Consider the following 24502-nt stretch of genomic DNA (forward strand, 5'->3'; position numbering starts at 1 on the left):
AGACAGGGTTGAAACAAAAGAGCCATCTCTATACCCAGTAGAGAAGATACAGAAGACAGGAGTGAGGGACTCACAGCTCTGAGTAAACAGCAATGCTTGGGGCACAGAGTGCACGGAAGGAAAGGTTCTGTGGAGGAGAGTAGGGGCGAGCCCAGTGAGCTTAAAATGAGCAGTGCATTGGGGATTAAACTGTGTTTAATCAGGAGTGGAAAGGTAATTCTGACTCTCCTGCTCATTAGTAGTGAAGCTGAAAAGGAAGAGATGATGAGTTAAAAAGAGAATGTTCTGAATGACTATTGCATTGAATGTAGAAAAAGAAGTCAAAGGTAAATTCTAACACTGTTAACCAGAAGCAGGCCCAAACCAGAACCGGATATTTAAATTTCTGCTGAGCCAGTTTTTCCAAGACTGGGCTTTCCATTTACAGATGAAAAAAAAATTTACAGATGAAAAAAAATTTATAGATGATGATCTTTTAAAATACTACTCTTCCTTTTAAAGGAGCAGGGTATATCTTTCCATTCATTATGGTCTTCTTTTGCATTTCTCAGTAGGGTAATAAGCCTTTTAATCTAGATTTCTCAATTTGTAGCAACAAGTTTGTATAAAGACCTTTGAGGTCCTTGAAACAAAGTCATGAGCTCTTAGCAAGAGTACAAGTTCTCATGTCTGTTTTCATACAGACACATTAAATCTTTCTGAAAATACACACACACTTGATTAGATTAGGGAGTCGTAAAGTGTGGACTCTAGTTTTTTGGCATAATTTTAGTGAGGTATAATTGGAGAACAATAAACCACATTTTTCAAATGTGCAGTACGATCACTTTTGATGTAGGAGTATACCTGGAAACCACTGCTACAATCAAGATAACATTTATTACCCCCAAATTTCCTAGTACCCTCTTGTAATCCACTCCCAGCTCCAGGCAACTGTAGATCTGTTTTCTGTCATTATAGATTATTGCATGTATCGGCAGTTCATTTTTTTAAAAGTTTTTATTTTTTTAAAGATTTTATTTATTTATTCATGAGAGACAGAGAGAGAGGCAGAGACACAGGCAGAGGGAGAAGCAGGCTCCATGCAGGGGAGCCTGATGCGGGACTCGATCCTGGGGCCCCGGGGTCATGACCTGAGCCGAAGGCAGATGCTCAACCACTGAGCCACCCTGGCGTCTGGATAGTCCAATTTTAAAATAGCCAAATGGTATGCCATTGTGGACCTCCCCTAATTTGTTTATCCATTCACCTGTTGATGGGCACTGGAATTACTTCTAGTTTTTGGCTATCAAACAGTACTGTTGCAAACATCTGTGCTTAAGACTGTGTGGATACAAGTTTCTGTTTCTCTTAGTTAAATACTTAGGATTGGAATGGCTGGGTTGTGTGCTTAGTATATGTTGAACTTTAAAACACTGCCAAATGTTCTTCAAAGTGGCATACCATCTTACATTCCCACCAGCAGTGCATGAGAATTCCAGCTGTTTAATGTCCTTGACAACACTTGGGTAATCTTTTACATTTTAACCAATATAATTTGTATAATGGTATCTCACTGTAGTTTTAACTTGTATTTCCCTCATGGCTAATGGTGTTGAGTATCTTTTCAAGTATCTTGGGCCATTCATCTATCTTCTTTCCTGCAAGAAATACAAGTGTTCTGGGGTGGCTGAGTGGCTCAGTCGGTTAAACATCTGCCTTCAGCTCAGGCCACGATCTTGGAATCCTGAGATGGAGCCCCACATCGGGAGGCTGCTTCACCCTCTCCCTCTGCTGTTCCCCCCACTTGTGCTCTCTTGCTTGCGCACTGGCTCCTAAATAAGATCTTAAAAACAACAACAACAAAAAAGAAAGAAATACAAGTATTCTGCTGATTCAAGAGTGTTTTAAAGGTATTTTTATGTAGACCCTAAGTATATTTGAATATTATTACTACAACCAGTTTTTAGGTTGAATACTTTTTTCTAATGATTTTTCAGTTGATTTTCTTGGGTTTTCCTTGTATAAAATACTTTCACAAAAATACATAAACAAATGAAAACAAAAAATTCTTTGCCTTCTCTAAAAAGGAAATTTTGAACAAAAAAATGCAGGGTCTAGCAGGATTGGTTGGGTGAAAGGAAGCCCAAATTAGCTAAGAAGATCTGCTTAGTCCCTCCCAAATTCCAAGTTTAATTATTTCTTTTTAAGTTACCTTAGTTTCTGAAGTAGATATGCCACCTGATGATATTTCCTTTTGTCAACAAATTATTATTTGAAGAATTCTTTACCCCTGGGTATGATTACCTCTTGATAAGGTGACTATCAGAACTGAGGACTCTGGAGAGCATGGAGGTAACAATGATACCACATACACAATGATTCTCCACTTGGGGTGGTTTTTCCCCTTTGCCCCTCCAGGGCACCTTTGGTAATATGTGGACACATCTTTCATTGTCATGACTGAGAGGAAGTGTATTAGTATCTAGTGGGCAAAGGTCAAAGATGTGCTTAACATCCTATAAGGCACAGGTCAGTCCCTTTAAAACAAGCAATTATCTGGTCCAAGATACAAACAGTGTCAAACCTGAAAAGCCCTGACTTATCCTAGGCGCTTTGTACAATCTTTTCCATCTTAATACTTTATGAGTTTGGATTAAGTCTAAGAACTGGTGAGATAAGCAGGTCAGAAATTAGGGAATCTCAAAGGGTGGGAAAGGGTAGCAAAAAAGTAACCCAAAATGAAATCCAAATTAGAATGTTAAATGTTTTCAAAGGTACCTTTTTAACTTCCAAAGCACATTCCATCAATGCTTTCACACTTCCAACTTCACGCAATGTCTTTTTACTATTTACATCTGCTCGCCAAGACAAATTCCTCAAAACACTTGCAATAACCTGAAAATGAAATTAATTCTAGAATAATTTGAACATAAAATAACATACGGTTGCTTTGTTTTTAATGCTAGTGGTAAGAGTAGAAGTCTACTAATAAATTCCTCCTAAATGTTAATATAGTGCCAAAAGGAATTCATACAATGTAATTGTTTTCCTTTATTCTGGAGTTAAAGTAACCATAATTGAAACACGAGATACTGAATACTCAGCCACAGCTTGAATTAATCTAAGCCAAGGTATTAATCCACTAATATCCAGGAAAAACATCTGAAATTCTAACTGGTACCTGCTGTAAGTCCTCACTTTCAGATTTTAGTTGGGCCACAAGTGCTCTCATGCAGCCTTTCATAGAGCAGAGTGTAGCCTGTAAAATGAGAAATAGAACAGAGGGTCAATAACAAGGCAACCTGAAGCTGTGCTCTATTTTTGACTAATAAACTTCAAACCCAGTTTTAGTGGTCTCATTTTAATCAGCCTAATATTTTACCAATAAAGACCTAGAACCAGATTACAGAAAGGAAGTCCTTTGTGATCTGTTCTTCTCTTAGTAAACTGGAAAAGTAAAATGAGTAAGTGAAAAGAAATGATAGGCAAAGGGTTTTAAGGTCAAGTCTCTTATTTGGATGGAAGGGATATATGTATAACACATCTGTCAATAGGATTTTTAGATTTTTGCTCTCATTCCTGGGAATAGTATTTTAAAGCGATTATATCAATCCATTACTGTGTTCCATATTTTGCCTTTGTTTAGGCATAAAACTATCAGATGAGTAAAAATATGCAGTGGTGTTTGAAGTTCAGTTTTTTAAATCAGTGTTTAATCAGGAGTGGAAAAAGAAAATTAGTGAAAAGCAGTTTGTACAAAACTAACTCATACCAGAGATCCATAAGAAATGGATCTTATAAAACGTACCTTGTTGGCTACATCTCCAAAAGTCAAGTTTGTCAGAGCCATTCCAGCATATCGTCTTAATGTAATACTGTAGTGGTCATTAGTTAGCCCATACATTTCACAGTCCACTTGCAATAATTCTGCAATGGCCTGTAGTCCCCCTAATTTAAAAAGGGCAAGAGGAAAAAGACAATAATCTAAAATAAAACAAGTGATACCTAGTTTAAAAATTAGGAAAAAAAATCTCAAAGGATGAGGATATATGGTTTAAAAACATCTTTAGAATTACAAGCTACAAAAAATGTTACAAAGAACTTCTGTGTAATACTCATAAAATACAACTGATATTTTCTGCCAGTCTTCTCCACCCTCCACACCCTTGCCTTACTGAGTGATGTGAGCATTATACTTTATTTACTACATGTATACTGTATCTTGTCATTGATGAAGAAGGCTATGTTCTAACACTAGGTCTTCCTGCACAAGGCAGAGAAAGGTAACTTATTTTTATTATTACAACTTTACAGATAGTCTCTAATGTTACACCTTAGAAATCCTGAAACTTCTAAATGAAAACTGTGCATGAAGCAAGCCTATTTTTTTATGAAGAATTATCTGTTCAACATATTACTAAGTTCTATAAAACCACTTATTATTTACGTATTTTAAAAAATTTCTTACTTTTCTTTGATACTCACAAGTGTCAAATACCAACTACGCTAGAATTTAGTACTTTCTTTCCCCTGGATTCCCACCACTGGGTATGCTCAACAATTCCCACAGTGGTCAACACTAGGAAGGCAAAGAGGAAAAGGAAAAGGAAAGGGAAAGACAGAAAGGAAAGGGTAGTAACAAAACAGAACCAAGAAAACAAAGGTAAAGCAAAATGGTGAGTAAATGTATAAAATAAAAATGGACATGGAAGCTATTCAAAATAATATTTATCATCACTACTAATCATCATGGGACTGGGGAAATATTTTTGTCACAGAGAAGTGGCTTAGACAGAAAAAAGGAGGATGAACATAAACAGGTGATTTTTGGAAATTCTAAGTCTAAACAGCCAGGTTATTAATCTGGAAGAGGACCTGTACATTTAGTATTTTCATGAATTATCTAGAAGAGGAATCTGCAAGTTCACAAAACAAAGTTCTGACTTGGGTCAAGAATTCCAAGCCAGGAGAATTAACTGTAGGAAGATTGGTGCAAATCTTTAGGACTAGCAGCAATGACAGATAAGTTTGAATGTAGATAAGTGAAAAATAATTTGGTTAAGGAAAGCCCAAACTGTATTTAGGAAGATTTTCCTCCATCCACCCACGATGATGGAAAGATACATATCCAGTGAACACAATACAGTCACTATTTTTATGGATCTTATACATTAGAAAAAAGCAGACTCTTGAACAACTAATTTACATATAATGGACTGTGTAGAAGCACAGGGAAAGGTATCAGGTGGACTGAACCTAGATTGAGAGTACCTAGAAAAAGGCTGAGGAAAGAATGTTTAAGTTAAGAAAGACTTAAGGGATGAATGAGTATCTAAGATGAGTGGGGCAGGAATAATTAAAAAAAAAAAAAACATTTTAGGCAGATGAAACAGTATGTGCAAGAGCCCGTGAGCCTAAAATACTATGAGAAGGTCTCACGGTGAGGCTACAAAATGGGTAGAGGCCATATCATGTAAGACTTTATATGTCACCCAAAGGATTTCAGCCAGAGGAAGGAATGATTAAATATACATCCTAAACAGATTCCTGTGGTTGCAGAATGGATACCTGTAAGTGCGAGCCAAGTTAAGACAAAGATGTGCAGAGTAGGGGAGAAAATAGTGGCCTGAACTGGGACTGAAAAGGAGAGCAATGATTTGAGATAAATCTAAGAAGGAAAATTAAAGTACTCAGTGCAGGGGATAAGGAGGATAGAGTTATGGGATGTCTTCTGAGATTCTGGCCTGAGGAACTGGGCTGACTGGCATATGCCATTTTCTGAGAAAAAGAAATCTGGAAGAGACAGAGATTTGGGGCTGAAGGATATAACAAATTCAGTTGGGGCAGCTGAGTTTAAAGATGTCTGAAAAATCACTAAAGTGAAGATATCAGACGAAGAATGTGATGATGTGTCTCAAACTCAGGAGAGGGAACATGGATTAAAATGTAAATCTGAAAAACACTGTAACTGAAGCCATAGATTGGAGGATATTGTTTAGGGAGAGATGAAGAAAACCTAGGACGGAGCTTTGAGGAATTCCCACCATTTAATACTTGAGTAAAAGAAAAGGAGCCAATGAAAGAACTGAGGGCTTTTGACTCAGGGAATTGAATTGAGAGTGACTGATGATCTAAAGACCGTGGCCCTACATAATGAATGATAGGGTCACCTAGATGTTGAGCATATCTATAAAGCAGGCTATTGATACCAAAGCAAAACATACTGCGCTTTGTGCCTATGTAAAATCCTGCCTTGTATGGCAATATCTGTGATACTTTCTTAAGGAAAGTGAAATGATCTAATAATAAAGAAGGTCTCAAGAAGGCACTAAATGAACAGTTTTTTTTTTTTTTTAATGTAAAAACTAAAACACTTAGGATTTGAACCTGAAAGCAAAGATTAAGGAAGGATATGGTATCAACAAAAGCATGGAGAAAAAAGAACATCTGATAAAATTTAGGATATCAGATAAAAGAGAGAGCTTTTTATGATTTCAGGCCAATACAAAGAAACATTTCTGTAAATTTTAAGGCAACCAATACAATTCATGTCAAAACTATAAATGGATTCACAAATATATGATGTGAAATCATGACTGACAATAAACAGGTTGCCCTTAGAAAACTAAGGCTGTTTCAAGGTAATATGCAGAGGTGATAAGCATAGCCTTTCACAGTTTGCTCAGTGTGTTTAAAAAAAAAAGTGGTCCAGATGGACCAGATATTACCCAATGTGTGATCTCATAACCTCAGAGCTAGTAGAGGACCAATGGTTTGAACAGAAACCATTCAACAGAACCCTTAAATTTAGATTTATATATATATAAAGGATAATAGAAAGATGACATTTAGTTTTAAAGAGTACATTGTTTTACTTTTCCTCGGGTTAGTCAGTCACCATTAGCATGAAATGCCTTACTCTAAAATAAACATTAGGGACCCAACATAAAATACTGGTGTTTCACGAAATTTCCTGATCCTAAGAATCACCTGGGCCACTAATTAAATGATTCCTAGGAGAATCGCCCCAAGCCTTCTTGCTACAGGGCCAGAGAACCCATGCAGTTTGACACATGTCTCTGGTGATTATCATCTAGTTTTGGAAATACTACTACAAATAGATCATGAGCTCTTTGAAAGCCAGGACCGTATCTTCACCATTTTCACACGTAGTGCCTAGCACAGTTTCTGGACAGAGCTGGGACTTCACCAATGTACACATCAAAGATAGTATACTCTAAAACCTGTCATACTAATAGTGCAAACCTAAATGACCTTGATGAGTTGTAGAATCTTCCTGTGTGTACAAATGACAGTCCCAGCTCACTGGGCTTAGGAATTTCCTTTCATCTATTTGGGACTTCATTCCTCCTTATCCCTTACTGTCAGATACCTTGTGCTTCCTTACTCCATCTCCCTACAAGCCACAAACCTTGATTTTTCTTTTGCTTTGTGCAGAGTCCGAGGCTAGGAATGAGAAGAAGGTAATCCCCTGTGGCTCTGTCCCCAACAGTCACACCCCCAGAGGCCCCATCCTGCTCCTCACCTGAAAGCCCCTGCCCTAGCTCCTGTGATGAAATGCCCCGGGTAGCCTTCCTACCTGAAGAAGGAAGAGGAACAAATACTGAGTCTAGGTTTTACTTTGAAATTCAGATGATTAATGTGTCAGTCCTAGTCTACAGTTCATTGGAACACAGGGACATTTACAGAAAAACCATTGCAGTAGTTTAAAATTGGATTATTTTTCTTGTTCATTCATGATTTTTATCCCTTTCCCATTATTAACTAGCATAAAAAAAATACTCAACCATAACATTTTCACAAACGCCGAAACTGTTATTGAGGAGGGGAGAATTCATAAGATCACACTCAGGAGTCTGGGGGTGGGGGAAGGAAAGAGAATCAGATGGGCCAACCACAAGGGGCTGTGGAAAGAAAAGCATGGCTGGAGGGCAGGCCTGAGATCACAAAGTACGTAGCCCCCAAAGTGATGACTCTGAAGGAGACAACACTCATTTTTGGCCCTGCAGGTTCTCTGTATTTAAGAGTCTCATGACTTTGTGACTTTTAAGATAAATGATGAATGATAATGATGAGGGTGGTAGGAATAAAAGTGGGGGCTGGGATGTAACGTAAAATAAACAGCACAAAAAGCAAGGGCACAGCTACACTAAGATGGGAACTCAGTGTACGGTTCTTGCTTGTGGCACAACTAGAGAGATCCAGTTCACATGAGATGGCTCAGCATGATGCAATTATAAATACCACATGTGCAAAATGAACCTAGAAATCAAAGAAAAACCGTTACATGACAAATGGGGTGCACAAAAATGCAGGTTATAAAAGGTTTAGAGTGTATGATAACACATACATAAAAGAGTAATCCTTCCAAAATCAGTGGAATTTTTCTAACTGAAATTAGGGCATAATGCTTTTCATTAACCACTTTCAAAGATATCATGCTGTTTATCACGAAAATCTACAGTAAAGTACTGATAACCATGAAGGTAAATGAGAATCTTTATTATAATTTCTCCTGGTGTCCATCAGAAGTGGCTGAGTTCAAGAACAATCACCAGCTCCGTATTTCAAAATATAAATTACCCTCCCCGTCAACTATCACATAGGGTCTACTGTGGCAACAGGGGCAAGGACCGGCCCATTTTGTAGTTTTTCTAATTGCTTGCTAAGGTTTTGAAAAGCCAAGTTAGTTTATACAGGGCAGCGGTTTCTATCATTAAGAACCTTTTCTCCTCTGGAAACCAGAGTATAATCATTTGCTGCAAGGAGGAAGCAGGTGGTAAATAGAAATTAGTGGCCTCATATCCAGTTCAACAATGATGAAAAATCTTCAGTACTCTTCTATGGCATTAAGAAGCATTTTTGTCTTACCAAGTTCATTCATTGCATGTCTATGCTCTTCATCAAATGAAAGTTTCATTAGAACACACACAGCAGGACAGATCTGATGTTCAACAGGAGCTGGCACTGAAAAATAGAATGGACATAAACCATAATGCTTTATTTTCTCATAAGCAATGTTTGTTATACTTAAAAAAAGCAGGGCTCACTAATATATCTCTAATGTGAGTAGTTTAGTAGATCAACAAGTATTTGCTGAGTAGATGAATAAATACTACCAACATGAAAAAGAAAATATGAATAAAGGGTTTTTCTTGGTTCTGGAAAAATGTTTACTATTTATTTGCCTTTAACTCTGTTAGAATAAATCCTTTGCAGGTTTATGCCATAACTCAAATAGTAATTTAAAATAATGTTGAAAATATAAAAGACTAAAAATACTTTGGTATAAAGCTGTTTTGTTATAGTTTCTATTTAAACTGTTGTCATTGAGTGAGGGTTAAAAGCACCTATTTGTGTACAAATGTAGCAAAGACATCTGGCACAAACCTAGTTGAGAAAGCTTACCATGTAGATTAGGTAGGAAACAAAAACCTAAAGAGGTGTCCAAGAAAATGTACCTCCACATTTAATACCATGCACACAGTTTCAAAGCTCATTATTTGAAATAAAAATTTAAAAAGTCTATTTTTCAGAAGTAGTATTAATTTATTTTAACTATTTTGAGAATAGTTATTAAGATCACAAAATACAAGTTATAACGTAATTGTGGATACCCACAGAAAAAAAATCCAGAAAAGAAAAACAATATTTTCGCAGTTAAGTATCTTAGTTTTCCTTCTCCCAAGGACAGATATAAAGGACTATTTCTGCTATTTTCTTATTCTTGAAAATTTGTTAATTTTAAAGAAATTCACCTTTATACCTAAGCTAAAAAAAAATCTGCTAAAGCTTCATGGGTGTTCTCATCACTACCTCTCCTCCTCTCCCTGAATCAGCAGTGATACAATCGTCCCCTGTCCTCTGCGCGCGTGTGTTCTTACCAGGTCAAAGGAAGGTCTTACCTTATATACTTACTGCTTTTGGCTCTTGCTACAGGAATGAGGTAAGTTATGTCCCCAAGGGTCCCAATTCCCAACGTCCCTGCTCCTGATGGAGAGGGGTTAGTAGCCCAGGGTTTCTCCCTCAGCAAAGAGCTGAGCGAGTGATCACTCCCAGCAACTAGGACCCATCATCGCCTGAAGCAGGATGGTGCAGTGAGAAGAGCACAAGCTTGAGAGTCAGGAGATCTGGCCTCTGGTCCTGGCTCCACCACACACTAGCTGTGAGGCTACAGGCAAGTCTTTTAGCCTTTCTGAGCCTCAGTTTCTTCATCTGTAAAATGAATATGATAATACCTTCCCTTCCTACTTGAGGAGGCTGTTGTGAGGCTCAAATAACAGAACAAATATAACATAGCTCTGTATCCACTGAGCAGTGTTGTGCAAATGTAGATTATGGCTTAGCACTAACAGTGGAAGGAACCAAAGTATTTTCTTGAGCTTAATCTATAAAATAGAAGGGATGGAAACATAATTGCTCAAAGTTTTTTCTAGATCTACTGCACTATGACTGTAAATCTCTCTTGATTTCCTGTTCTTTTTTGCTTGCATAGGACTGCATGTAACATTTTCCTTTATTACAGTTTTTCTAGAAAAATACAGACTTAAGTTTTAAGCTATGTCAGCAATGCAGGTGGCTACTATACGTTTCCCACTCCTACTCATAAAGACAACATACAGGCTAAAAAAAGTTTCCATTTAGAAAGCTCTTACATTTACTTTGTAACATGCACTATAGTGAACATACTTGGATTTTTGTCCTGGTCCATGCCTTGTTCATGGGCTTCCTGCCACTCCCAACAGGTTTCACAGTAAGCTCGTATCTGTTCCAAAAGATGAAGGACTCGGATTTCACGCCTGCCTCTCTTGTCATCAGGCTGTGAGTGAATGATGTTGTGAAGTGCTGCACTGGCCCTGGCCCGAGCCTCTTTACTGCCCCGGGAATTTCCCAACAACACAGAGTCTTTGTCATTGCCATGTAAAAGCTGGATGAGGAGAGGAAGACATCCAGACTGTCGCATGGATATACAGCTGTCTTGGGAGCTAGACATAGCTAGCAAAGTTCGCGACATATCATCCTTATCATGAGTACCAAGCATTGACAACAATGAATACACCATTTCCACCTGTGGGCCAAATGAGTTTAGAAACAAAATTATGACTTTAATATCCAAATGCTAACACCAATGAAGTGATGAATGGGATATTTATTGTAACTCACTAAAAAGAAAAACAAAACCCCTTTCTAGGATGAAGTAATGAGCATGATTTCGAAATCCATCATCACCAATTTGTTTATATGAGTAAACAGAAGTAGCAGTGGCATACAGTGTTGAAAGAGAAAGTAGTTCTCACATACTTAAATGTTTGTCTGGATCAGCTGATTATAGGGAGTGACAACTGATATACATACAACACAGACACAAACTTTGGAATGTGGTTTATTTAAATATTTTACACAATTTAAAATTTTATTTTACTTCTTTTAATTTACGACTATAATCAATAAATAGAAAACACTTTTCAACAATTATTATTTACTAAGCACTAGTTCTGGACAATCACTAACCCTTACCAGATTATAGTATTGTTAAAAGTACGTGATTTCTCCCTTATACATATAAAAATATTTTGTCATAAAAAGAATGCCATGATCATATAGGGAGGACAGAGGCCAGGATTCTTAGTAAAAAAAAAAAAAAAAAAAAAAGATTTTAAAGCATCCTGTAAGCATCAATTACTCTCTACCATAAATTCTAAGGGTTTACTCAGAAGCAGATTAGAAACTGGAAACAGTACTCAGTTGTCCTCGACTGTGATTATTAGCCTTATTTCAAAGCCAGAGCTATTACCTAAAAGCAGAGGCTATTATATACAAGGAGCGTATCATCTCTATAAATCAGTAGCAATTTAGGCCCTCCCAGGACACCTCTGGCAATGTTTTGGAGACATTTTTGGTGGTCACAACTATGAGAGGAAGTGCTATGGACACCTACTAGGTAAAGACCTGGGTTACTGCTAAACTTAACACTAAACAAAGAACTATCCAGCCAAAAATGCTGAGGCTGAGAAACTCTAAATAAACATGCACTACTCTTAGATATTAATGTTTTAGGAAGACAGTACAGAACTGTGGACAAATTGGGTTTTCAAAATTCTGGCTCCACCATTCAGGAATAAACTGCGTGACACTACCATGTTACTTGATTTCTTTGAGTCCCAATTTTCTCAATTGCAAAATGGACAAATTTACCTGACAAGGTTTTCTCTGTGAAGGTTAAATGAAATAATACAGGAATGGGATAGTAGCTGGCATTCAAAAATGCAGTACAGTTTAATATTATCATTCATAAATCACTTCAAGAGGCAAAGGTATCCTCGCTATTCCAGCCCCAGTATTCCTGCGACAGTACTGGTGAATATTAGATTTTCTTTAGAGTAAGAACCATACGCTGATGTTAGACAGACCTGGGACTGAGGTCTAATTTAAATACGCAACAGCTGCCTGAACTTTTTTTGTTTCAGTTCTCTCATTTAAAAAAGAGGCACAACAATACCTCACAGTGTTTTTGAGAAGACCAGAGAAAGTGTACATACAACTTCTAGCACAGTTATTGGCCTACCAGAGGATGCTATGGTGAGTTATTCGCAGCTATTCTGAGGTATTAAAAGGATTAATACCACTGATTAAATTCATTTTCTAAATCAACATTACTTATTTTGGTAATGGTTTTCATAAGAGCCATTATACTGTTAAAGAAAGAGTAAGTGGGCTATGCTATGAGAACAGTTAATGGGATTATTTATATTTAACAGAAAATATCCTATTTAGTAATATTAGAATTTCATCTTTGTCAATATAATATTAAAGACTCTGGTTTTAAAACTATAATAAAATAACTATTTTCTTTTTAAACACACCATTCTCAAGGCCTAAAATATTTGCTAATATCTGAGAGACCAAGAAAACTCACTTATCAGCAATGGGTAATATTCCATTTTGGTAATTTCTCCACCTACTTAAATAAATTTATTAAACACTCATTATGTGCAGGCTCTGTGCTAGATGCCAAAGAAGATTTTTATTTTTTTTTAAAGGCCCTATTCCCCAAGAGAATTTCATGCAAATTGCAGTGATTCAAAGGGGGTAGACAGACCACATGGGGAGGTAAGAGGACACTGGGAATCAGAAAGAAGAGTTCTGAGGGCTGACGCGGACGCTGACAGCCATTTGTGGTGGCGAAGAAAGTGGAGGTGTGAGCCACTGTAAGAGGCAGGAAGTCACAGGGGATGCTTGGGGACCAGTAAAGAAGCCAGGGTGGCTGAAGCTTAGGATATGTGCAGAGAAGTGAATAGTAAGGCTCAGAAGGAAAAAAAAAACTAGGTAAATTGGCTCTTTTTATAATCCTCATTTTTCCTTTGTGCTCTTTTGTATAAAAAGATGCTTCTTTAAGAATTAGAGACTGTGGTGATGGAACCAGAATTATCCTCTAGTTGAATTTAAAAGATGAGTGAAGAATGTTTTAGCAAAGTATTCATAGTATTAGTGACTAGAGGTTATAATCTTCTGTTACCTTGGTGCCCAGATGACTTGTCAACCTTCGAGGAGCAGAGTGTGTGCTACTAGAACTCAAAACGCTTGCTGTTTCATGATCCATTCGTGCGGTTGAACCCTAGAGATTAAGCAAATTATGGATAGTATAATTTAGATTATAGATAAATAGAGCTAATTTCACGTTAAGGGTGCACAAATGAACTGTCTTTAGGATAAATAGCTAATTACATCATTAAAAGTCATGGGCATTTTAACTGCTCAAAATGAGTATTTTTACTTGTGAACCTAAGTAGATTAAAAAAAAAACCTGAAGAAAAGGAGATTTATTACAAAAGATAGTTAAATACAGTGTGGAAGTAACTAAATACTGAAGAAATTCTAAGACTGGTATTTCTTCACAGATCAAAAGACATGAAAGCACATTCAGTTAAAGATAAATTTATTGATAGAAAGCTTTATTAATGAATGAAATGCTCTAAACTACCACAAAACTAACTAGGGATACAGTATAGCCCAAGTTCTCCAGAAGCTCACAGTACAGAAAGGTCTGTTTAAAACTTCCTTTAAAATTAGAGAAAGACATGAAATAAATAAATAATTGCAGTGGGATATGATAAGCATCATGATAGAAAAATGTATAAAATACTGAGGGGAAAAAATAATAAAATATTGGAGGAAAACAGGAAGACACTATTAAAGGCTGCATAAAGGAGCGCCTGGGGGCTCAGTCAGCTAAGCGTCTGTCTGCCTTCAGCTCAGGTCACGATCCCAGGGTCCTGGGATGGAGCCCCCCATTGGGCTCCCTGCTCAGCAGGAACCTGCTTCTCCCTTTCCCTCTGTCTGTGCTCTCTGTCAAATAAATACATTTTAAAGTAAATAAATACAGGCTGGATTAAATATGTAATATTCAGGGTAGGCCTTGAATTTTCCTAAGGTAGGAGACAAATGGAACAGTCTGCGTAAAGGTAGAAGTATGGCCAACACGAAGTGCTTAATTGGACAGAACACAAGGTGTATGGTGGGAGATAAAGGTTGCGTTACATTATTAACACAGGAGTCATTTTAAAGATGTTGCTTTCAAGCTGTGGGTGTTGTTTTCTGCAGGAGGATGGCACAACCTGACTTATACCTTTTTAAATTCATTTTTTAAATTTATTAAATTTTACTAGATTACTAGATTATTAAATCAAGAGTTGCATGCTCTTCTGACTGAAACAGCCAGACAACCACAGAATTACCTCTTTAAAAGAGTGTAAAAGACAGGATGGAGAGATCACAGGTGTGAAATCAGGACATGGGTACTTTCAATAGCTGAACAGTCATGAGGGCACAAAGTAAAGAAGTGAGAACAGGGAACTGGGGATACCCTATATTTAGAGAGCAGAGTCAATTGGTTTGCTAACTGACCAGATATGAGTCAAGAGATGCTGGGAGCCTAGCGCAACTTGGAGGCACTGAACTTGGATAAATGGGTGGATAATGCAGGTATTAATCAGTGTGGAAACTGAGATAGTCATTCAATATACTAACACCCTGTAAAAATACTCAAGGGGCATCTGAAAATACAACTCTGGACAAGAGTAGGGGATACACATAAATATGTGAGACCTATCAAAATATAGGCCGTAGCTAAAGCCATTCGTTCATGATTAAGAATAAGGATTATAAGAATAACATTAAACTAGAAAGCAGTATTGGCAGGTATTCTATTGAAATTCTTAATCTTTTAAAAGGAGAAGAATGTCAACTCTTTGAGGACAGAAACTTTATCCTGTTCACTGCTGTATTCTCAGTACCAAGGACAGTTATAAGTTGACAGTGGGCATCAGCAAACTATTTGTTGAGTTATGAAGAGGAGCTAGCTAAAGTCTAAGAGTATCTGGGGAGGGGACACCTTGGCCGGTTCTTTCACCTGTAGCTGCTCTGGCTAATGTGAGAAGAGGGTGTGGCAAAGAGAAAACCATGATGGGAAACACAGGTTTGAGGACTGTACATTGTTTATCTCCACCCCGGAAGGTACAAAGAGTTGGAGTAAGTCAGTATTTCTGAATTTTGGAACCAACACACCTTGCAATTTCCTTTGTGTATAAAGTTTTTTTGTGATGTTAAAAACTTCCTTGTTAGCTAGCAACCTTAACTGTTTGTGTGCTAATTTCTACTGGTAGACAACACAGAAAATTGTTAATGATCATTTCTAAGTGACTAGTCAAGATTGTAATAAGTAACAGTTCAATGTTCATACAGAGACTTTGGAATTTGTTATAAAAAGTCCTTAAATATGTAATACTCTAAAGCTCATTTTTCAAAGGCCTGCTGCTACAGGCCTCATAATAAGCCAAGGTTAAGCTTTTATGACTAGTCCACAAAAGCTATTTTAGACTATCATTCATAATAATGTTTTTAAAAGAAAATTACATTTGTAAATGTAGTCTTAAAAAAAAGAAGGTGTAAGACTCATTCAATTCTATTCTTAAAACGGGTACATTTTCTTGTACGTTAAACTTCCCTCAACAAAGTTGACTTTAAGAAGTCCCAACTTGAGGAGCACCTGGGTGGCTCAGCAGTTGAGCATGTGCCTTTGGCTCAAGGCATGATCCCGGGGTTCCGGGATCCAGTCCCACATGGGCCTCCCCGCGGGAAGCCTGCCTCTCTCTCATGAATAAATAAATAACATTAAAAAAAAGTCCCAGCTTGAGTGGGCTTTGTCTCCCCATATAAAAGCATGAAGACCCACTTATTCACACCCACATAGGGAAATCTAGGGTTGGAATAAGAATACCAGTAGAGTCCCAGAGGGGCCCCTTTCCCGTCTCTACTCCCCATTGGACGTTAGATGCTTTATGTTGATGAGCCCTTTAGGGATACTTCTCAATGTGGAGCAGCTGGTAAACACTCCTGAGGGCAGGGAGAAGGGGCAGAAGAGAGTCATCCTGCATTTCTTTCTACTGCTGCCAGCTACGGGGTGCTTTTATAATGGCTTTTCAATTCATAAACAAGTATTTATGAACTTCTGCTACTTTCTGGGTACAGCACTAGTCCTTAAGGACATAACTGGGAGAGACATTCCTGCCCTCACTGCCTAGAGCCTCTAGACGAGGAGCAGACGTAGATGCAGAGTGAAGGGCCTGGGCAGAGGCTGCGTGAATACACAGAAAGCAAATACATACTCGCTCTTGTGAGTCCAGTGAGGGCTTCCTAGAAAAGGTGATGCACGTATTGCACGCTTCCGGAAGAAAGTTTGTGTAATGCAACTTTGCTTCCTGAGCAGCAAGTGGCAGCGAGTGGATCTGCCATTGCTCTGAACGGCGTCAATGAGCACCTGTGCTCTATCTTGATTTATTTTGTGCATCTGTGAGCAAGATGTGTCCTAAGATATCAGAAAAGCCTGAGAGATTATTTTTTTAGGTCTAGGAATGCTTGAAATTTTTTTCATAAAAATAAATGGTAACTGCTTCTTTGGTTTAGGCTATTTTGCCTTAGGAACACTACTTTTAGTTAAAGGGGAGTCCTATGTCTGATTTTGGACTTGAACCATGAGGAGTTTAGCCAATAAAAAAAGGAGGGGCAGCCCAAGGCAGAAGCATCAAGCAAAGGTAAGAAAGAATATGGTGTGCGATGGCAGGGGTGGAAGGGGGGGGACAAAACTGCAAATAAATTTGGAAACAAATAGCTTACTCCAGTTGTAATAAAGAGGATGGATTTGAGGGACCAAGACTCAGGACCAAGACTCAATCCCAATAGTCAGGGATTTTTTTTTTTTTTTTAGATTTTAAATTCAGGCAAGGGGGTACACCTGGGTTGCTCAGCGGTTTAGCACCTGCCTTCAGCTCATGGTGTGATCCTGGAGACCCAGGATCGAGTCCCACATCAGGCTCCCTGCATGGAGCCTGCTTCTCCCTCTGCCTGGGTCTCTACCTCTCTCTCTCTCTCTCTCTCTCTCTCTCTCGATCTCTCATGAATAAATAAACCTTTAAAAAATAATTAATTAATTCAGGCAAGGGGCCTTTTTTGGTCTACAAGAAAAGATGAATAACTCCTTATCCTGAAGCAAACATACTATTTTGAGGCTATCTGATGTTTGTGGTAGGCAGGCTGTAGGAGAACCCCCGATGATCCCTGTCTCCTGGCAGTCATGCCCTTATGTAATATAATCCCCTCATTTTGAGTATGGGCTGGATTTAGGGACTGTATTCAGCGAAGAGAATGCTGCAGGTGAGAAGTCATTCCAAGATAAGGTTACAAAGACCGTGGCTTCCATCGTGAGTACTCTCTCTCGTTCTCTCAGCTACTATGTTGTGAACTGCTCCATGGTCAGGCACAAGTGGCAAGGAGCTGATTTCTCTGGCCAACAACCAATGAGGACATGAGGCCTGCCGACGCCATGTGGATGAGCTCAGAAGCAGATCGTCCTAGTCAACCCTTAAAAATGACTGTGCTCTGAGCCAACGCCATGACCATAGCCTGATGAGAGTCCCTGAATCAGAAGCACTCAGCTAGGCTGCACCAGGATTCCTGACCTACAGAAACAACAATAAACATCTGCTGTTTTAAGCTACTACACTTGTAGCTAACTAACACCGTTTGAAACAAAACAGAAAGAAGGGACTAAATTACAAAACAAGTGAAAACCTCCTTCTATAATACAACATGTCCCTGACATTCATTTCAATGTAGACATCAAATTACCTTTAAGCTTCAATCTTAGTATCTTCCTGTACAGAAAGAAATCAGCTCTTTGATTTTGGAACACCTCCTCTTCTTCCAATCTATCTAGCTAGAAATTCAGATGCATTTATTATAAAGAGATACCAAGAGAACATTCCAGTACATACATGACCTATAACCCTAAAACTTGGGCCTTGAGAATCTTCCCTGGGCCCTTTTATTACTAGACCTGTGCCAACATCTTTCAGAGTGACTTAGAGATGATAACCCATAAGAAATGGTAACTTTCTATGAAGTGTTTTCTACCCAACTCACGGGTAAATTCTGAAGAAACTTAAGTGTGATTAACTCTCTCACAAACTCAAGACCCATTTAAAGCAGTCGTGTTGCACATCTCTGGAATTGGCCTTGCTCGCTGTTCAAGATGCAAGTGTTCTCTACCTCATTCTCAACTCTCAGCCCTGAAGTGCTTTTCCTCACTGTCTTCTCTCTGCCACCCTTCCTTGGGGAACCCAGATTCCATGCTGCACGAACCCTCAACTTGTCACTTGTTGCTTGTGTTACTCCTGGCCTTACCTGAAACCTGGCTCTCAGGGAAAACCCCTTCTCCCTGCACCTTCTCTCCAATGAGCCATGTACTTTGTAGTGAAAATAAACAAATGTTCTTGCTAATTTTCAATAGCTTTACTCCATGGTTATTCCATCCCACCTGCCTGCTAACACTGTTTTTTCTACACCCTGATAAAGACTGCCGAGCAGTATTTGAGAAATTTGAGCACGTGAGAAAATAACACAACTCTCCAGGATGCTGTGTATTTAACATTTACGGGTACCAATACATTTGGGCCCTTAGATAGTTGAGTTTGGAATTGAAGGGAAGGGTGTATGTGGTGACAACTCTTTATTTTCTGCTTATTCATCCTTAAATCCACTGTCAATATAGACGGGCACTCAAAAGTTCACGAAGGGGGCCCAGAAGGGCTATGCCTGATGGCTGCACTTAGCACAGCTGGGCTCTGCACTCAGCAGGGAATCTGCTCTGGATTCTGTCTTTTCTCCTCCTGCTTACTCACTTTAGAATGTGACTCCAGGGGTTCTATTTCACAGGCAGTGGGAGTCTGAGTTACTGTGAAACCTAGCCTGAGGGGAGGAAAGAAGCAAGCATTTACCCTTTTTTCCTTCCATATAAGTTGTATGTGGAAGTAATCAAATAGTATGCAAGAAATTTCTAATAGAAGTTTCCCAGCTAATTTTGTGCCCCCCTAATGAATTAATAGTTCTGGGCATAAGTTATCAGTTACTCTTAATATCACAAAAAGACAGACAACCAGACATTATGTATTTCCTGATTAAAGACCAAAAGACCACAATGCCACTCTGAAAAAGAACTGCAAACTCAAAACAACAACAACAACAACAAAAAACCAGTTTGTTCAGAAAACAATTGAAAATCTAAAGCTGATTTTATCTCTAGATCCAAATACCAACTTATAGGAAATACAGGGGATAGAGAAAAATGTCAAACTACACACCACAGAGATGTTACCAGTGAAATCCAGACTATGGAAAATTGTATGAAACAAACAAAATTCAAAATTGGTTCTTCAACAAATAAACATCCAGAAAACAAAAGAGCCAAAAAAGAATCTGTAGACTAAAAGAAACTTGGAGATTTATTAACTAATTCCAAAGCATGAACCCTACCTGGAAAGAGTCAAATAAACTGAAAAATTATGACATTTATGAAACAATTCCAAATTTGAATACTGACTGGATATTGATGCTATTACTGTTAGTTCCTTTGGGAGTGTTGTTATATACTTTTAGTTCTTTTTTTTTTTTTTTTTTTTTAAAAGTAAGCTCTACACCTAATCTGGAGCTTGAACTCACAACCCCAAGATCAAGTCATGTGGTCAACCAGCTGAACCAGGCACCCCAACAGCTTTGTGTGTATATATATAAAATATATTCTAAAACTTATTTATTTTAGAGAGAGAGCGTGTGCATGCCCACGCATGTGTAGGAGGAGGGGCACAGGGGGACAGAGAATCTAGAGCAGATTCCCTGCTGAGTATGGGAGTGTGGAGCCCATCTTGGGGCTCTATTCTACAACACAGAGATCACAACCTGAGCCAAAATCGTCTGACTCTCAACCAACTGAGCCACCCAGGTGCCCCCCGCCCCGCAGTTATATATTTTTAAAAAGTGTTCTTATCTTTTGGAAATATGGAGTGAAATATTTATGGAAGAACTGATGACAATGTCAGATCATTCTCAAAAATAAAATAGGAGGGCAAAGTAGAATAGGGTATATGAGGATTACTCTATTATTTTATCTGCCTCTGTATATGTTTGAAAAATTTTCATAGCAAAAAGTTTTAAAACACTTATTAGCAGCAAAAGGTTCTCCTATCATTTCATTTCTTTCCCACGCTTGGCTGAACTTCATCACTACTTACTGGCTATCATGAGAGATCTGGTTTTAAACTTTAAATAGAAAAGCTAAGAACTAATTCATAAATGAATTACACATATAGTTATATACTAAGCAAGCAGGGATCTGACCTGTATAATTTATTTCCATCTTTGTCTTTCCATTTAATCTCCAGGGGAGATTAATCACAGACCAAGAAACACTATTTCTAGGGCGCCTGGGTGGCTCAGTCGGTTAAGCATCTGCCTTTGGCTTAGGCCAAGATCCTAGGGTCCTGGAATCGGGCTTCCTGCTCAGCAGAGCATCTGCTTCTCCCTCAACCCCTCTCCCCTGCTCATGCTTTCTCTCTTTCAAATAATTAAAATCTTAGAAAACAAAAACAAAAAAACCCCCACTGTTTCTAGAAGGGATGCCAGATCTTCCATCCAACCAACATCTATTTACTGTTATCAACTATTACCAAGGGACTATGAGGATATGAAAACTAGATGAAATCTTTGTCCTCCTAGAGCTATTGTCTAGTGGGAGTAATCAATATTAAATAATCACGCAAATAAATGTAAAATTGCAAATGTGGTACTCTTCAAAGCGGAATGTTCTAGGACAGTCTATGACAGTGGGATTTGAACTGTTGGAGCCTGTTAGAAAGTCATGCTTAAGTGCAAAGACACCTGAACTGATGTTAATGGAGTGAAACGGGATGAGAAGAGCACTATAAAAGAAGGGACATAGACTGTGCACAGGCTGCAAGAAAGGGAGGGCCAATAAATATCAGGTACTGAAAGGCCAGGGTTGCTGAAGTAGTGAGAGCCAAGTGTGATGTAAAGCCAACAAATTAGGTGGGAGCCAGGTTGTATAGGTCATAATAAAGCACCGTCTTACTCTAAGAGCCAAGGGAAACCAATAAAGTTTTACAAAGAGGGTGATTTACTCTTTGCAAAGATCATTCTGGCAGATTGGATATAGACAGGAAACCAGGGGAGAGAGGGTGTAGGATGAACTTTCATGTAGCAGTAGTGGCAAGTGCAGCAGGATAGGAGCTTTGCTGGATGCTATTTTGATCCTGAGAAAGTCAGAGACTCATTTTCATTTTTAGTTATTGTCAATGGTTTTAATTTCTGGAGCAAAAAATAAAATAAATGAACAAATCCTAAGAGGCTGTCATGTGTAGAGATCCTATGAAGATAGCTTAAAGGAACCTCGGCTAACTCAATCACAGTCCCCATGGGCATATATCACTTGGCTACATCAGGATTTGGAGCAGCTGTAGTACTGTTTTTCACAGTAACTAAAAGTAACCAATAAATGGCAATAGCAGTGCCATGCAAACACTGATTTGGTGGCAAGGTCTATGGCTGATATTGCCAGACAAAAGTGCTTGTCATGTTTACCATGCAATCTACAGAACTATCAGAATTCACCATTTGCAGAATGAATGAATGCTTGCCTCTGATTCACTATTTTTTTTTAATCATGCACTTATTTTATTTTATTTTATTTTATTTTATTTATTATGATAGTCACAAAGAGAGAGAGAGAGAGAGAGAGGCAGAGACACAGGCAGAGGGAGAAGCAGGCTCCATGCACCGGGAGCCCGACGTGGGATTTGATCCCGGGTCTCCAGGATCGCGCCCTTGGCCAAAGGCAGGCGCTAAACCGCTGCGCCACCCAGGGATCCCTCTGATTCACTATTTTTTAATAGATCTCATGCTCATTACAAAAAATTCAAATACATAAAAATGTAAATATGAACATAAAAACAACAAAAATCCTAACAGTTAGAGATAACATTGGTAACATTTTGAACATTCCTCCAGACATTCGTCTATGCACGTACACATGTATACATATGTGTAATATGAAAGAATATTTGTTTTATTTATCTATTTATTTTATTTTATTTTTATTTATTTTTTAAAAAGATTCTTATTTATTTATTCATGAGATAGAAAGAGAGACAGACAGACAGAGAGAGAGAGAGAGAGAGAGAGAGGCAGAGACACAGAGGGAGAAGCAGGCTCCATGCAGGGAGCCCGACGTGGGACTTGATCCCGGGACTCCAGGATCAGGCCCTGGGCTGAAGGTGGCGCTAAACCATTGAGCCACCAGGCAGCCCAGAATATTTGTTTTAAAGAAAAAAATGTTATGGTGAGCAATGGAAATACAGTTCAGCTTAAATTTTTTTTTTTTTAAGTAGGCTCCATACCCAGTGTGGAGTCCAACATGGGGCTTGAACTCATGACCCTGAGATCAAGAAGTCAGGGGAGATCAAGAGACAGAAGCTTAGCGGACTGAGCTGCCCCAGCTAATAGGATTTTAAAGAGGAGGACAGGCAATTAAACTTACGATAAGTTGTGCTCAATTCTATGAGAACATAAATAGAGAGTACCTGAGAGCACTGTATCAGTTCTAGGGGAGTGAGGACAAGGAAAATGTCCTGGAAGAAATGGTATTTAAGCTAAGGGGTAAGGATAGGTAGGACACATACAAGTGAACTAAAACAGAGGAGAGTCCCAGGCAGAGCACGTCACGTAGAAAGCCTGAACACACTCGAGGGACCTGAGTGTGATGGGAGTGTGGAGGGTGAGGGAGTGTGAGAAATGTGGGCAAATCATCAGAGAGCAGGCATCAAAGAATCTAGATTTTGTTCTATGGGCACTGAAAGGTTTAAACAACTAAGTTATATGGTGTTTTGGAAGGACCACTCTGATTACAATATGAAAAATATACTAGAAAAGTCAAGGCTGAAATAAAATTAGATCTCTATATAAGCAGAGATATAAATGATCATTTCTAACATTTGTATGGATGTACCATGAAGGCTCTGTGAGGACTTGGACTATCTGTCCTCTTCTATTCTCTATCTCCAGAGTCCAAGACAGCACCCAGCAGATAATCTTAACTTGAAAAATAATTATTAGTTATTAAAAATAAGCTATTATGTTTAATGAGTATCTACTATATACCAAGAACCGTGTTAACAGCATATTGTATTTAGTTCTCAGAGCTCTACCATCTTATATTGCTAAAGAGCAAACACTAAAATTCAGTTTTTTTATATTTATATATTTTTTATTGAAGTTTGATTTGTCAAAATATAACACCCAGTGCTCATCCCGTCAAGTCCCCCCCTAATCAGTGCCTGTCACCTAGTCACCCCAACCCCCCGCCCACCTCCCCTCCACTACCCGTTGTTCGTTTCCCAGAGTTAGGAGTCTCTCATGTTCTGTCTCCCTCTCTAATATTTCCCACTCATAAGATTCAGTGTTTATACTTGTCCAAGATTAGTCTCTTAGCTAGATAGTAGGGGAGTGGGATTAATCCCCATCTACAGGGCCATTTAACCACTTATCCCAGTCAAATGACTGATATTTTAATCAATTACAAACTGATTAATATATTCAAGTTATTTCTAATTTTTGCTATTACAAATAATATGAATCTTTCCAAACATGTCTGAAGATTCTTCACCTACTACCCCATAAGCATAAAATTTTAAGATACTGTAATGGTGAACCACAGGGCAGATATAAAATTGCTCTTTGGAAAGCTTCCATTTCAACTAAAAAGAGAATATAGGAATGCCTGTCAACCTACCATTACCAATACTGAATGTCATTGATCTCTGCTTACTCAATGGCATGCAAAAAGAAAAAATATATATCATTTTGGCTGTAGTTTGTATTTACAAATCATTACTAATAAAATTATCACCTTTCCATATGTTTAAAAGTCATTCTATTTTTCCTTTTAGTTCCTGTTCATGTCATGTCATTAGTTTATGTTTTAATGATCTTTAGTTAATTTACAAGCTTCATGTATTTGGAAATGCAACTTTTTCCTTATTATAAATATTTGTAGATAATGAGATCTTAGTTTTTGTTTGTCTTGTAACCTTGCCGT

The 24502-nt window shown here is 38.2% G+C and overlaps 1 protein-coding gene across 9 annotated transcripts in view; it reads right to left on the reverse strand.

The window, feature by feature from the left end:
- The window catches only part of APC (APC regulator of Wnt signaling pathway), a 128339-nt gene that overhangs the window by 11427 nt on the left and 92410 nt on the right, over positions 1-24502 (reverse strand). For 6 of the 9 annotated variants that reach the window (XM_077861421.1, XM_077861379.1, XM_077861407.1 and 3 more), the window contains 7 exons: positions 13520-13618; positions 10693-11071; positions 8875-8970; positions 7529-7582; positions 3791-3930; positions 3164-3241; positions 2761-2877 (listed from right to left, as the gene is read on the reverse strand). In XM_077861421.1, the coding sequence (XP_077717547.1) occupies positions 2761-2877; positions 3164-3241; positions 3791-3930; positions 7529-7582; positions 8875-8970; positions 10693-11071; positions 13520-13618 (963 nt within the window). The remainder of the gene's footprint in view (positions 1-2760; positions 2878-3163; positions 3242-3790; positions 3931-7528; positions 7583-8874; positions 8971-10692; positions 11072-13519; positions 13619-24502) is intronic. The other 3 variants (XM_077861422.1, XM_077861428.1, XM_077861399.1) reach the window with 3 other exon arrangements.

The sequence above is a fragment of the Canis aureus genome, chromosome 2 (genome assembly GCF_053574225.1).
Source record: "Canis aureus isolate CA01 chromosome 2, VMU_Caureus_v.1.0, whole genome shotgun sequence".
Lineage (NCBI taxonomy): Eukaryota > Metazoa > Chordata > Mammalia > Carnivora > Canidae > Canis > Canis aureus.